The 16165-nt window shown below is 44.2% G+C and overlaps 1 protein-coding gene across 3 annotated transcripts in view; it reads right to left on the bottom strand.

Moving 5' to 3' along the window:
- Tdg (Thymine DNA glycosylase) overlaps positions 1–16165 on the bottom strand; it is a 285426-nt gene that overhangs the window by 69571 nt on the left and 199690 nt on the right. For all 3 annotated transcript variants that reach the window (XM_072284404.1, XM_050174625.3, XM_050174627.3), the window contains 3 exons: positions 13677–13759; positions 7368–7444; positions 2611–2775 (listed from right to left, as the gene is read on the bottom strand). In XM_072284404.1, coding sequence (XP_072140505.1) covers positions 2611–2775; positions 7368–7444; positions 13677–13759 — 325 coding nt within the window. The remainder of the gene's footprint in view (positions 1–2610; positions 2776–7367; positions 7445–13676; positions 13760–16165) is intronic.

Here is a 16165-nt window from a genome sequence, read left to right on the forward strand (position 1 = left end):
CAGATTTTGTTTTATACGCAGACCACACTAGCCTTTTCGTTTCTTCTGATAACGAGTCAGACTTGTTTTTATACGGCAATAATGTTCTGTCCAAAGTGTTCGAGTGGTCCTTATGTAACAGCCTACAAATCAATATAAAAAAATCAATGGCCGTTGTTTTTGCTGCAAAGAACAGATCTGTGTCATGCGTCGATTTAAGCATAGGTTCCCAGTCGCTTGATGCAGTACAGGAACACAAAATTTTGGGTGTTGTATTTTCTAGTAATGTGGAACTCGCACATAAACCTTGTAGCAAAGAAATTGTCTGCTGCTTTATCTGTGTTATTTAGATGCCATCATATGTTCCCACCTCGTGTAATGTTCCAGCTTTATCATTCCCTTTTTCGGTCGCATATAAACTATTGCACCTTAGTATGGGCTACGACTACACTACGTAACATTAACAGGCTGTTGCTGCTTGAAAAGGAAGCTATTCGTTGTATTCATAATGTTCACTATTTACATCTTACAAAACTGTTATTTCAAGAAAGCAGAATAATTAACGTCAAAGATCTTTATGCATACTGTCTTCTACACCAATTACAATTTGCAGATAAAAAAACCATACAATTCCTAAAAAATGTGTCAGCCCTCGTAGAACGACCCAGCACCCGTGTAACACGAGGATCGGAAAAATGGATGATAAGGCACCATTGAACAAATTACTTTATGCAAACCCTGACATACAACATACCCCCGCAATAAAATCAACTGCAGAAGTGGGTAAATGGAGATACGGTTCTATCACGCATGCTATTGCACAATATCTTTGTCTTTGATAAATTTCACCTGACTGTTTGAAATTTGTAAATTAGTTGGTTTCCATACCTATTCAGAATGTACTCATCACATGTATATTCATTTCATTTCTTGTAAGTTGCACGTGCACATTCTTGTTTGAAGTTGTCTGACTGTTTGAAATTTGTAAATTAGTTTGTTTCCATACCTATTCAGAATGTACTTATCACATGTATATTCATTTCATTTCTTGTAAGTTGCACGTGCGCATTCTTTACTGTTGCTTAACTTCCTTTTAATTATTGCTGTTAATAATGTTCATTTTTTAAAGTGTAACAGTATATATTCCCCTGGCGCTAATGTTATTCACCCTAATTTCAATGAGCTCGTAATGATTATGCATGTATGTAGATCTATTCATGCCCAGGGAAGTGGATATATACCACGTGTTGTATTAATGAAGCTACTTACGAAAGCTTATTGTTTGTATTGCGGATGTGTGCGATGCTGATGTTGCCTGGTGGTGGCCCCCTGGCCTTGTCAAGCTGTATGTTTACAGCTTTCTTGCCAGGGTGGCCTTCAACACTGTACCTTGTACATGTTGTAAATAAACTTGACTTAACTTGACTTGATCTGTTTAGACATGTATCAGTCGTTCTTCAGAATGACTGACATGCATTCTGTTTGTGCATTTTCTTTGTTTTTCACATAAGCATATCTTTATCTGGTTGATGTGCACATGTATATAAACTGCACTTGACGTAGTAGTTCTGTGGAAACCTGCAAGGTGGAGAGAAGTAACGAATAAAGGGAAAATCAGACATCTACCTGTTCGTAGCAATTGCTACAAAGGAAACCCCATACGGGTTCCTCGAAAGAAAAGCCTCACAGTTGAAGAAAAATTCTTCCTGGTCCGGGAGTTGAACCCGGGACCACCGCCTTTCCGGGGCAGCCACTCTACTATCTGAGCTAACCAAGGCGGCTAGCAGATGGCAGGGCGAAGTCGAATTTGTTGACAACACGAAGCAAAGGCAAGAGTTTGACGTAGTAGTTCTGCGAAAACCCACATGGTGGAGAGAAGTAATGAATAAAGACCAGGACGAATTCCTAGTCCCGGACCAGGACAAATTTTTCTTCAACTATGAGGCTTTTCTTTCGTGGAACCCGTATGGGTTTCCTTTGTAGCAATTGCTACAAACGGGTGGAGTCTGATTTTTCCTCTCTTCGTCTTCTCCTCTTCTTCGAAAGAACAGATGACAACCATGCCACGACTAGGCGGTCGGAAAAAAACACACACACCACGTGGTTTGTGGTGTGGCAGATCGCCGCTTTGCTCTCACGCCGTTGTAAGCGCCAGCGATGTTACTTTGTTCATGGCCTACGAGATCACATGCTTGCTCGTTTTGTGCGGGCAATCTCGGAGGCCATGCCTCGTTGCCGTTCGTTTTCCACGCCGCCGCTTTGCCCCAGGGGCACTGTAGCGCCAGCGACGTTACATTGCCGCTGGAGCGGCTGTTTGATGAGGGCGGGAATCGTTTCTGATCATAAAAATAAGCCTTGGTCCTCTGAGCGAGTTCATTAAACTGAAATATTGACTGTTCCGAAATTCGTTTAAGTGAAACATTTTTGCATAGAATCTATAAGAAAACTGCCGGGGATTTTTAAAAAGTTCGTTATTCTGAAATATTCGATAAACCCACGTTCGTACAACTGAGAGTTTACTGTAATTTGTTCTGTCACTTATTTCTTATTGCTGCCAGTCTGCATGGCATATTTGTCTAGCTGTGCTCACGGCAATCATGATGCAGTATATGAGACAGCGCAAACACAGACCTTGAGTTTAACGTCCGGGAACGTAACCTCGGATGGGTGCAGCATGGGTAGGTGCCCTCGCAGGTGGTCGCGCAACTTCTTCAGTGCCACATAGAATGGAAGCTTGTCCACTGCTCTGGGCAGCTGAGCACACCGAGCACTTGAAGATGGCATCACGAACACCGACTGCAGGAGCAGAGCAATTGTGCACAGGCTTGTACAGGCAAGCAGTCACCAGTAGCACAGCGCTTGGATGACACCCTGGTGGCATCAGGCATGGATTCAGGTTTGCTTCAAGAGGGCGGGGGGGGGGGGGGGGGGTCCGGCTTTGAGGTAGTGATTTATAATGATGACGACTGTACAGAGGCTTAAAATCAACAACAACAATAATAATAATAATAATAATAATAATAATGGTGACAACGATGATGATGATGATCAATTTATTAGTCTTTCTGAGCATTCTCACGATACATATTCTTTTTTAAACAAGAAGCCTTGGCATTCAGGCATGCCGCTTCACTTCTGTACTGAACACACAAATTTAAGGAAGGGGAATTCAAGACATCCGGACATCCCTCCTGGATCCGCGCATGAATAACATTAGACTTCTATTGCACGAAATGCAGGCGTGCTTATGCCCTGTCTTCAGCATAGTGTTTCTCACCATATTACCTAGAGCGAAAACTGGCACTACAATGCATGTGTATGCATGGGAATGTGCTGGGATGTAGTGGCTTCGGAATGGCATCATTCTCCAAGAGCCAGAACACCCTGAAGGCATGCCTAACTAGCACCATTCTGTCTGTCACAATGGGTCACATTTAACTAAAACAGCATGTATAAAGCAGTTTAAGTTTCTTTTTATGCGAAAACATGTTTTACTCAATTACGAGGACTTATGCATGGATGTACAATTATATGAAATGCAAAAAAGTATTGGTGGGCCCCCCAAGTTGGAAGTCGGACAACAACGTCTGCACTTGCCTTGTGACAGTTTATTGCCTGTTCTTGCTTTTCGTCACTTGATTATGCACTACAGGTGAGTAAACTTGATTGAAGGACGCAACATGTGGGAACAAAAGCTTTTTGTGACCATTTTATTTTAAGAAAGCTTTATCTGTGCAACTAAGTAATTATGCCAAACCTCGCTCAACACAAGCCCCATGCACCCATGTACAGTCATTCCCATGACACCACAGCACCCTTTAGGAAACTCGTATCGATAATGGTACCAGATTTCAGTTTAGGTAATACTCCGAGAAACTCTATGGCCTTCACAATAAGCAGTCCAAAAACCGTCCGACCCTGTTAGTAATAATAGGACACTGCATCAAATGCCTTTCTCAATGAACCTTTCTTTATAGATTTTATTAAGCTGAGACATGAAGGAAACAAACAAATAGGAGAGGCCCTGACGCCGCATTCTTAAAGTCGTAAGTGCAGCCATGTTTGTGTGCCATCTCCCTTTGTGCCTACAATTAGCTCGCTGGAGCAGATAGGTGCGAGCTTTGAACGTGTATTGCTATGAGCCGCCACAAGTCTGTGCTGCCAACGCATGTCAGAACAAAGCCTACAAAACTTCTGTAACAGTTTTAGTGAAGCAGACATGCTCCTGTGCTTTTCCGTGGCACGCTGAAGATGACAACGAGGAACCGCACCGCGATTACTTGTGTATGTCTGATGCTGGCTGACACCGACACTCACAGACACTAAGCAAAACTTTCAAGCTTAAATACCATACTCCAAGGTAAGCGTGTCTAGCAAACAGAATGTGCTGCAAGAAAGACACAGGCCGAAAAATTGTATCTTACTTTTCAGAGGCCAAGAGCAGCAGCGATAGCTTCAGGAGCGTGGTTGCTATGGAAGCATTGACATTCGGGGTACCAGTCCCAGTGCTCCTTTGCGAAAAACAGCATGTGACTTTTGCCACACTTTCTCCAAGATGTCCATGCTGTCTGGGGCCTCTCCTATGCTTTTCTTCCTCTATCAGCCAATACATATTTCTAAGTATAAAGCTGCCTAGATGCCGCGTTTACTCGCATAATGATTGCACTCGTGTAATGATTGCACCCCTGAATTTTGTAGTCAAAATTCGATTGTTTTTCTTTCCCATGCAATGATCGCACCCCGAACTTGTTGCAGCTATATGTCATGTGCCAAGTCTAGCTAATGATGATCACGCTTACCATTTGTCGAATGCCATGCGAATGACTCTTGAAGACATACCAAGCGGTCTGTACGCATCAAACATTCTTAAGCAGATGCTCCATTTCATTCCTTTTATCACTTTCCGTACTTCCACGAAAAAAAAAAAGCTACAACCAAACTTACCTTGGCTTTATTATTTGTAGGCTTCATAATGGTTTTGGGCAACAACAACAACAACAAAAAAGGTGCCTTTCGATTCTTCTCATCTGCATTCATGGACATGCAACAAATCGCAAGCCACAACGATAGTGGCCACGTTTACTCTGATATGTCAGCAGCGTACCCTTTTCACACGCCAACGCTTGTAACACAGCTAAGATATTCACCCACCCTCAGTGGAAACGTGCCGTATTAGGATAGTAGTGAAGACAAATGCCGCAGTTTCCGCAGCATGCCGGCCATGTGTTTCTATGTCAATGGCAGCTAAGCGCGCCCACTTGTTTCTGTCCCCTCAAGGTGGACATGGCTATGTTATTGTCGCAAACTTGTCGATATTTACAACATCAGATGTTCATTTGAGGGATCGCCAGTCGTTTATGCACAGGCGCGAGTAAGAGCACGCGCAAGAGAGAAAATCTGGGGGCTTTGGCTTCTTGAACATAAGAATTCTGCCTAGGTACTACGGAGGAGGTTTCTTAGCGCATGTGGTAGGAATTTGTCCCTAGGCATGCCGGGATTGAGGAGTGGGGTCGAGTTTGTTTACGCTTGGATGCTGGCTGCCAGTGCAGTAAAGTAGATGAAGCTGCGGGCCAAGTCAGTAGTGGCGGATCGTAGCTTTCTCGCGCCTTACAGTGATGTACCTCGTAAATAACATCACAGGTGTTTCTGTGGGAGTAATAATTACCGTAGTAGAGCTCAGGCTGCATATATTGAAAATCTGGAAGGCAGAGAACCTTAGCAACCGCAGTTGAACGGAAGTGGCTGAAAGGCCGCCGGTGACGATGATTGACCCAGCACCAGCGCCGCAGGCACGACAAAGTCTGTCCGACGTACCTTCAGACGCAAAGTTCTGACTGGTGTTGCAGAAGTCACGGGGTGCGGTAGTGCTGAACTTGGCGTTACAATTTGGCGGCTGGACGTAACTATATTTATTCAGTCGTGTTTTTTACTAATTGTAACAATGTGTCATTATTTTGCATTATTGGCGGCGCCTCCAGGACACCAAAGTGGCAACGAGGACACCAAAGCTAGAACCCGGACTTGTCTGCCATGGGTTGGGGCTCGCCGAGGCCTGCGCATGCCAGGGGTGTACAAGATCTATCACAGACAGCCAATTCTTTATGCGAACACCCCCTGGCACGCTTCGGCCTGCGCGGCCCCAACCCATGGGCTGCCCTGCTTCCAGCTTTGATCCGCCCGCTACCCCTTGGGTGCCCCGGAGATCCTGCGCCACCCGCTTTACTATAACCTCAGGTGCTCTCCTGAGGCCTTTGTTTGACGGTTACATGCGCCCTCCTGGAGCAGTGCTTGAAAAAATCCAATCTATTGTCGTGACGAAACAAGTGACCCGTGACTTATACAACACCAGTCAGAACCTTGCCCCTTCAGGCACAGCGATCACCAAATGGGACGTCCGTGCCCACTGCCTCACCGCGCGGGCACCCAGCGGCAGAGCGTAAACAAACTTGACCACACTCCACAATGCTGGCATGTCTAGGGGACAAACGTATACAACACGCGCTAAGAAACCTCCTCCGTAGTGCCTAGGCAGAGTCATATATTCAAGGAGCAAAAGCCCCCCACATTTTCTCTCTCGCGCCCGCTCTTACTCGCACCTGTGCACAGACTGGCGATCCCTCAAATCAATGCCTCGTGCCGCCTGCTTGTTGACCTGTTGTCATCCCGCAGCCAACGCAGGCTGAAAAAAAATTTTTTTTTTTCCTTTCGCCGGAAATTTAACCCGTGTAATAATCGCATCCCTGAACTTGCGTCAATTCTTTTTGACAAAATGTGCAACCATTATGCGAGTAAATACAGTAGTTGTTTTGAAGTACTGAGTAAAAGCAGAGCAGTGCATTGCAGAATGACTGCACCAGAACTTCCCACTAGTAGTATGTATCTACAAAAAAGGAAAAGGCTCAATCTTTAAATCACACACCAGGGGCCTATGACAGGATTTGGACTGGAATTCTGGTGCAGCAAGCAGGACAGAGACAACAGAGATGACACATGTTGTTTGCTGTCATGCTGCTATTGTTCATGTCCTCATTTCTGGTCTAAAACATGCACAGACTAGCCCTACAAGATGCTTTATTATGTCAAGCACCTTACTGTCTGCAGTGCTGTCTACAGTCTACACTGCATCTCACAAGGCTTTCATTATTGTGACAAAATGACAGTAAATAGAGTTACAGGATCTCTCTACCCTACAGCTTCAAGTATGCTTTCAAAGCAAACTTACAACTTTGGTCACATTGTACTACATGCCACACCAGCAATTTAAACCGGTGGTAGAGAACACATATATATCGTCAACTTCAGTCTAAACACTGCATCTTACTTCCTCTTTTAGTTATGTCAAAGCTCGTGTAACAGGTAGTCGTGCCCTGGCAAAAGAATAGACGTACCACATTGGTCCCTTCAATTGGCTCTGGCTGTCGCCCAAACACAAAGTTCTTGTTTCCAGAAAAAATTTCATAGATTCCTGAAAGCAATCAGAGACATAACATTACTTACTGGCATGCCAACAAGCTTGTTTCCACCATGATACAGCTGACATTTTCATTTGAGACAAACATCAGGCAAATTCTGTGACATATTTTTGCCAGCTCGATAGCTGCTCAAGATGCTTCACTGAAATTTCACTACCTTCAGACATCTTCCATCGGGCAACTGAAGGCAGTTGACAAGTATGACCTCAACATAATCCAAGTCTGCATTAGCCATTTCTTGTCACACCTTATTCCTTGCCACATCCTCAAGCCCACTGGTCGGAAGGGGCAGCAATAAAGCACTTTGCTCAAACTTTTCCCAATTATTACACACAGTATTTCGCAGCTTGCTTCAGCAAAACTCCCCTGGCAGAAGAAGGCACAAGGCTCTATGCCACCTTTCCTGCATCATCTTCCGATGGTGCCATCAAATTATTTGCCTTGTTATGAAACTCCCCTACTTTATAACAGAACAAAAACATGTTCCGACACATTTTACTTAAATGAAATGCAGTTACACAAAGCCTGCTACTTTCGTTGCTTTCCTTACACCATGTCAATAAAGTCCTCACACATTAGCCAGTTTGAGAGAAGTAGAAACAGCAGGGGCAACCTTTTGTCAGAATTTATTTGCAGCACTTTTTGTCTCTATGCACAACATGCATTAAACATGCTTTGCATGTTTGTGCAACATGCTTTGCTCCTAAATTTGCATCCAGATTTTTTGGGTGAGGCCCATGCCAAAGCAAAGAACAGATAAATGTTTATCCACGTTGGAAAACAGACATGGTTGCCACTGTGCCTTTATTCTAGCTCTGATCAATACTACCTCATTTGTTTAACACTGGCATGTAACGAGCGAGCTGGAGTCCGATTCCCTGCAAGCACACTGTACAAAGGTGGAAGTGCCGTGTTGCATATGAGGTAACACCAGACTGTTTTAAAACAAAACATGAAAACTGAATGTCGTCCCAGGTTTCTGTGTGCTGCGTTTCCCGTGCTGTGGGGAACAAAAAACACACATTGTGCTGCAAGGTGCACAGGGACAGGGACAATGCACTGGAATACAAATTCCATAAAAATGCTTAAAGTTGGTGAGCTTACAAACTGCACAAGCAACAGACTGCACAGAGGTGTGGCGGGGTGCACTTGTATGGCCCGTGCCATAGCCACACAGCATGTGCCATAAAAGCTTATAAAGGGAATGCCTGACTCATGTACTGTGTTGTGAAGTCGGAGGTCCAGAGTGGCCACTAAGGTTCCATGGCTGGTGCCGTACCAGGGGAAAGAGAGCTCCAAAGCAACATCCGAGCGACAAGAAAACAAGTTTTAAGTACAAATTTATGTGACGATGGTTTACAAGAACGGCTCCACGATTCTTGGAGAGCACTACATGTCCAAGCTTTTACATGTCCGAGCACCTCACGACACTCAAGCTCCCCTATTTAAGCAGTAGAATACTATCTTTCATCAGAAAAGGAATTCAATGTTCTTCTTCTCGGCCAATCGGAACTGTCGCACAGTCTGCAAGATCCTGTCCGTGGTGTTGCACCACTCTGCCGGACTTCGTGCCTCTGGTGTCCAACCTTCAATCCGCCCTCAATGCAATGAAGATGCAATTTCATGTGAAACCAGGGTCGACGCTGTTCCCACAATTAGTATGTTGCACACGGCCGATGACCCCTTTACAGATTGGGGTCCCAGAACTCATCCATTCGTCAGCTCCAGGTCATTGAACAGAAGACGTGACATATAATCGCTTGTCAATTATCTTGATGTGACGCTGGTTTTGTTGCCAGCTCTTTAGCATCGAAAAGACGATGAAGCATGAATGGCATTCCATAGCTGCGCGCTCGGCAGTGTGCAACCTTTGTCCAGAAGGACCACCACACACAACAACTGGTAATTACTTAAATATCTTTCTTTCTCAAATGCAGTGCAACTTTCCTACAAAATAAAGAGAGCCAAAATGTGCTGGCACTGAAGGGGTAAGCCAAAGCCAACAAAAGAGCCCATCATGCACCACCAAAAATCATGAAAGGAAAAAGAAGGGGAGGGGGGGGAATGCACACATCAATCTATTCTTTCAGCATAAACAATTTATTCTTCTGGCTTGCGGTATAAGCTGTGCCGTCTGACTACACCTACAACGAACTGCTACAAATGCGCAGTTGAGTTCAAGGGAAACTTAAGTGGTTTTGGAATTGGAAGATCTAGGGTGCTGTGAAAGCTGTCACAGTACATATAATTAAAGCCTTGAAATTATTTTCTCGAATGTACATATCGCAGCACAGCAATTGCTGGTTATCATAGCTCTGCCCCTCTTGCATTTCCAAGTGTACAGGGTGAAAGAAAAGCCACCAGAATAGATGTCAAAACACTGGTTATATGCATTAACGCAACAACCAGAACAGGCGTCAACACACGGGTTATATGCGTTAACACAACACGCATCAACACATGGCTTGCTCGCTTTGGAGCAAATTGTTGGATTAATTTTTCAGTCTTTCTGAACTAATCTTTAGTGAAAAAGAAATATGTTAATAAGCACACATATTTTTCAAGAACTGAACACTGTTGCTGGCATCACAAGCTTGTCATGCTTGTATTTTGTGTAGTGCTCTGTTGTGCAGTGAGTAATGGTTGCAACACACTTGCATAAGTTGAATAGCTTAACTTGCCATTGCATTTAATAACAGAGAAGTTATAACAAGGCGCCTTATCCGACCTTTAGCAATGATAGGTCCTCTTGTCGAAATGTTGGCCAGCCTTTTTGAGGCACTTTATCGTCTTTTATGCCACAGTGTTCTACTCGATCCAACAGCCCCCTTCTTGATTTTGGATTACTGACCACAGTAACAGCTGCCAGCTCTGTTCACCAGTGGCAGATGGTACAAATGCACTACAGTCGAACCCACTTACAACAATATTCAAGTGCCACGGAAATCCCATTGTTATAACTGATGACTGTTACAATTGGGTTGCATAAAAAAATCAAAATAGGGGGATGGCAGAGCTGTTGTGAGAAAACTATAAAGGTGGGGAATGCCCCTCCCTACCACACTCATCCATCTGGCTGCTGATTGTGTTCACTCTCTTAAATGCTCCCTGGGCGCTCCTGATCGGGCGTAACAAGCTGTGGCTGTTGGCTTTAAAAAATGGCACTGCTTTAACATGCAAAAAGGGGTCATGAGTGGCAAGCAATATGCAAGTTCCGCCGAGGCATCGCTTTAGTGGCCCCAAAATGGGCCTTTTAAAAAATGTGAGAAGGTTACCACGGCAGCCTGTGAGCTTGAGAAATCCAGAAGAAACGTTAAGGCGGGATCGCCACAAGCATCTCGCCACATACTTCTCACTGGCTTGCACGAGAAAACCCTATGTTCGTCAGCCTTGCATGCTTTACGTGAAGATTGCCGACATCCTTCCCCGAGGCATCCAGGTGCTCCACATAGTGCAGCGGAAGCTTCCTCACGAAAACGAAGCACCAGAGGGACTAAATCATCTGCCAGGCCTCCTGTGAGGACAACGTTGAGGCAGCCTGCCCTACCGGGTCATCGCTGCCATCATCGCTGTCGCTAACTGATGCAAGCACATTCGCAACGATAGCCTCATTGGTTAGAAGCACTTAGTTTGCAGATCTATAACCGTGTGATTTCTTTTCACCGGCAACATCATGCATTGCCGATGATCAGTGGGCAGATCAGCCATCTTCCGTTTCGGCGGCGAGTCAAACGAGGCTGAGAAACCACGTGGCCAGGAACGATTTTGACGCAACCAACAAAGACGAACGCCAGCGATTAAATTGTTTACAGAACTGCTCTGGATGAGGAGCCAGTGAGCGATCTGGGAGGAGCACAGTTGGCATGGTCCATTTGTGTTTCAGAGGGTGGTGCAGCATAGAGCTATGGGCACAGCGCATTCGTGTTGGGAGGGATGGAAGAGTGACGGGAGAGAGGCACGTGGAGAAGGCTGGAAAATGTGTGAGCGGTGACTGTTGGGACCATCATTCAGGGGCTCAAATTTCTCACTTTCTTTTTTTCTTTTTAAGTATTTCACATTTCACTACTTTTTGACACGGACACTCATCAACCAGACTTGAGCGTTATAACCGATAATGCAACATCGAGGCATTGTAGTACACAGGTTATTTCACCATGGAAAACATACAAAAGTGGATGGTGCAGCAGCTTCTCATTGTTATAACCGATATGTTGTTAAAACCGGTATCGTTATAAGTGAGTTCGATCGTAGCAGAAAGATTACAAAAATGGCATGTTGTGCTCTCGCAGGCTCACACAAGTTGGCACAAGGACCACACTAATAGATCAGCATAGCTGATGGCTAGTAGCCAGTGGCAACGGGTCTGCTTTGATGTGGAAGCAGAGCGGACTGCACTTCAAGAACCACCACTAATCAATAAAAAGAATGTATAGTGCTTTTCTCACAATTTACCTGCTACACGCTATAATCTTATGCAGAAAATAAGATAGAATGACATTCGCAGCTTCTTTGGTTTCAAAGTGTGGGCAGGGATGAGCCATCTGCCAATGTTGCAGTGGGCACAGCACTTGCTCTTGTTTGTGCAAGAGAGATTTGACAGTTGTCCTAATTTAGCATGAAAAACTAAATTCATACAACGCTTTAGTCTACCAGGCATTGTTAAGCATGTAAAACAAGTTGTATCTTGCGTTTGCACTGATGGTGCTTGGGGAGAGGTGCCCATCAAGCACAGGTGGCCATGGTCGTCCATTGTCTCATCAGTTGTGAGGCAGGTGCCGCACGGGCAGGAATAGCAGTGGGACCCATTTGCTCCCCAGCAGAGACATGTAACCATTTTGAAGGGGAAACAGCTGTTCACCGGCTGCCAGTTCCCGGCGAATGGCTAGGCGCTTGGTGCTAGTGAGTACACTTAAAACAATTGACAGTGCACACATTACCAGAGCAGCGAATCTGATCATTTAATACGTGGGAAGCCATTGCAGTTAGCTACGATTCCACTATGCTAAAATGCAGTAGTGGTTGAATCGAATGAAAAGAACCAATATCAAATATAGGCCTCATGCACATTTTACTTCGAGTGACAGCGAGTGGTTGCAATGGCGCTAAGGATTGGCACTGAATTGGAAGTCGCACAGATGTTTATTTGTTTATTTATTTTTTTAATTAATTAGCTAATTAATTAATTAAATCGTTACAGCACAAGAATGAGGAACATTTGTGGAAGCATAGTGGTGGATGTGCAACATCCTGCTGACCGCAGGCATCACATTGTCCACAAACTTAGGAAGAGGGAACTGGTTAAAATTGAGCAGAAGCAATAATCAGAGGAAAACTACTCAATTTAAACAATAGCTTCCCGTTAGACCTGCCCAAATATGCTGCTAGAGACACTTTTTGGTTAGCTTTATTGGTAATATGCTACAAGGCGTAAGGGTGCTGTGACGTTCCACTATTACAAACTACATTAAAACCCTTGTGAAGACATACAATGTAGGCCAGCCCACCACGACTGATTACATTGTCTCTGGGATCAGCCCTGCTTTGATTATACTTAATTTATTAGTTGTTAGTAACGACCAAACGAAGCCAGGAAACACTGAAGCCAAAGAGTGCATACTGGAATTCAACTGTGTGCATCTTTAAAAATTTTTATGTAGAAATAATTTAATTGAAAAGGAAATGAAGGACAACTTGTCACCACTGGGAGCAGAACCCACAGCCCCCAATGTGATGCATGCTATGTTTTACCAATCGAGCAGTGGTAGCTGCCGTTCCAAGTAGTGTTCATATTTGCTGTAAACTAAGGAGTGTTCATTATATTTATGAAATCTCTTTATTCATGTTAACAAAATTCCTACATTCAAGAGAAATTTGGGCCACTTCATTGTCTGCTTTATTTCATTATAATGAGGTTTGACTGCATTAACACTCACCATGTTGAGTTGCAGTCTCAGATTCTTTGACGCTCAACATTGTTCTTCAAGTAATTCTTATAAGGTCATATTCACACTCAAAGGAAAAGTTAGGTTCACACAAGTCTATTTTAGAAAGTCCTATTGCATGAGAGGACAACTTTAGATGTGAAGCGCACTTTGTGCAAAGCACCTTCCATACACCGTTCTACAGCCCACACATCCACATGGCTCCTGAAATAACCAAAGAGCAAGAATGTGTCCGACAATGAAAGAAGAGCTCTGGGAAACAGTATGGACTAGTGCAGTTCACCTTTCCCATTAAAGACTGCTATGCGGGGCTGGAATATTTTTAGCTTGTCCAGGAGTATCTCCGCACCTTCCTTGATCTCTTTCCTGCCGAAAAACAAGAAAGGAAACAGTGCTACATTGTGTGCGAGCAGCATCATTTGTAGAAGAGGCATAAGCCAGCAAGAACAAATGTATCTCTGCAGCAGCAGTGGTTTCAGCTTTTACATTTGAGCTTCCCGCTACAAAACCATGGAGATTAAAAGCCCCGCAGTCTTTTGTAATGCAATCGGGGCACAGCAGAAATGCTATAACAAAAATTAGCAGACATAGAACTATGGCTATAACATAACACGCTACTTGTTTATCAACTGCACGGCTGCACATCAAAGGGAACCTTCCCCTCGAGGCAAACTCTGGTTGACCACTTCAAGTACCTGCATGTGAATGCTCTCATTAGACTACTGCTGAATCTGTTGTATCTACGAGAAAAAGGTTAATTCTACATACTGTAAGACAATATTCAGCACAGGTTGTTAATCTATAAGTCAGTACCAAAAACAGATATTGCACTTCTACCAATTGCATGTGCTAGAGAAATGAAGCAGATAAATGTGATACAAGAGATTACATGAAATTTTTCAATTCATTCTTTTGTGTTAAGTGAAGGTCCCAGACATTGAAATCTTAGAAAAAATATACAGGCAAATCTCAGAGCACCCCGCAATATTGCTCTAGAATGATGTAGAATTGCTGCAGATGATTTTCGAAGTAAGCAAATAGCTTACACACACCAAATAAATCAAATGGAGAGACTAGAAATACTTTCAAAGTATATATTGCTATAATGTTTGATAATTGCGGCACAAATTATAGTCGCCATATTTTGGTAGATGGCATGACAGTGTGTTGGTGCCGGCAAGTGACGATGCAGATGATGAAGGCCCAACAATGATGGCAGCATGACCAAGACAACATAACAAGGGAATCACAACAGCATGACAACGACAGCGGCATAACAACAGTTGAATGACAACAATGTGACGACAATTGCATTACAACGGTTCAACATCTGTGCTTCCCTTTCCACTCCACAAAGGCCAAATACTCCTTAAACTACCTGCATTAAAATCATGCAGATTCTATTCACTGTGTGTGGAGTCAGTCTAAGTGATGCTGATGATGCCCAAGAAGACTGGAGACTGGTGCCCATGCAGCGATTACTGGTACCTTCTCCCAAACATTCAGGACTTCACGGTAATGTTGTATGGTGTGACTATCTTTTCTAAAATCCATCTTGTTCCCACCTATCATCAACTACCGGTTGCTGCCAGAGACATTCCCAAGACTGCCATCCCCACACTGTTCGGTCTTCTTGAATTTCTCTACACACCCTTCGGCTTATGGAACGCTGGCCAATCCTTTCAGCGTTTCATAGATTCCATTACTTGAGGTGTGTCTTTTGTCTTTGTGTACATTGATGACCTTCTCGTCGCAAGCTCTCGTGTAGAAGAACATCTTCAACACTTGGAGATCTTGTTTTCACGCCTTACCAGTAAAGGAATTGTCATCAACACCACCAAGAGCGAATTCGGTCGACTGGAACTCGTGTTCTTTGGGCATGTCGTCAAAGCTAACAGCAACTGGCCCTGGCCGTCCAAGGTTCATGTCATCGAAGACTTTCCACGACCGGCCCCACTCACCAAGCTTCTCCAGTTTCTCAGTTTCGTCAATTTCTACTGCCGATTCATTCCCAATTGCACATGACTTGTGGCTCCACTAGATGCTCTGCTGGGAAACAAGCGTACGGAAGTGCATCAGCGGACTGAAGAGGCCACCGAAGCATTTTCTTTTTTTTTCAATCCACCAACGCTTTCACAAAAGTCAAGCTTGCCCTTGCTGATGCTATGCTGCTCGGAGACCCAAAGCCAGATGCACCCACGGCCATCACGACAGACGCTTCAAACACAGCTATTGGTACTATTCTGCAGAAATTCATCAACATAAAGTGGTATCCACTCTCCTTTTTCTGCAAGAAAGTGAAGAATGCGCAGTCCTGCTACAGTGTGTTTGGCCGAAAATTACTCACCATTTAACTGGCTATCAGACATTTTCATCATTTCCTCGAAGGCCATGCATTTACTGTCTTAACAGGCCACAAACCCCTTGTGCATGCAAGGAATCATTTGGGGCTCTGTTACTCGCCTCGCAAGAGTCAACACCTTTCCTACATCTTGAAGTTTACAACAACGTTCCGTCATCTCAAGGGCACCGACAACATTCCAGCCAACGTTCTGAGCGGTGTCAATGCCACTTCTACATCAACATCAGAACCTCATCATCAATGTTGATTTACTTTCCAATCAACAGCATGACGACACCTAACTTCGAACTCTCCGGAATTCGTCAACCTCCCTGAAATTGCAGCACGCCGTACTGCCTCCAGATCGTCCATCAATTGTCTGCAACACATCTATCAGCACACCTCGACCATACATTTCGGCATCCCTTCGC

The sequence above is a fragment of the Dermacentor andersoni genome, chromosome 9 (genome assembly GCF_023375885.2).
Source record: "Dermacentor andersoni chromosome 9, qqDerAnde1_hic_scaffold, whole genome shotgun sequence".
NCBI lineage: Eukaryota > Metazoa > Arthropoda > Arachnida > Ixodida > Ixodidae > Dermacentor > Dermacentor andersoni.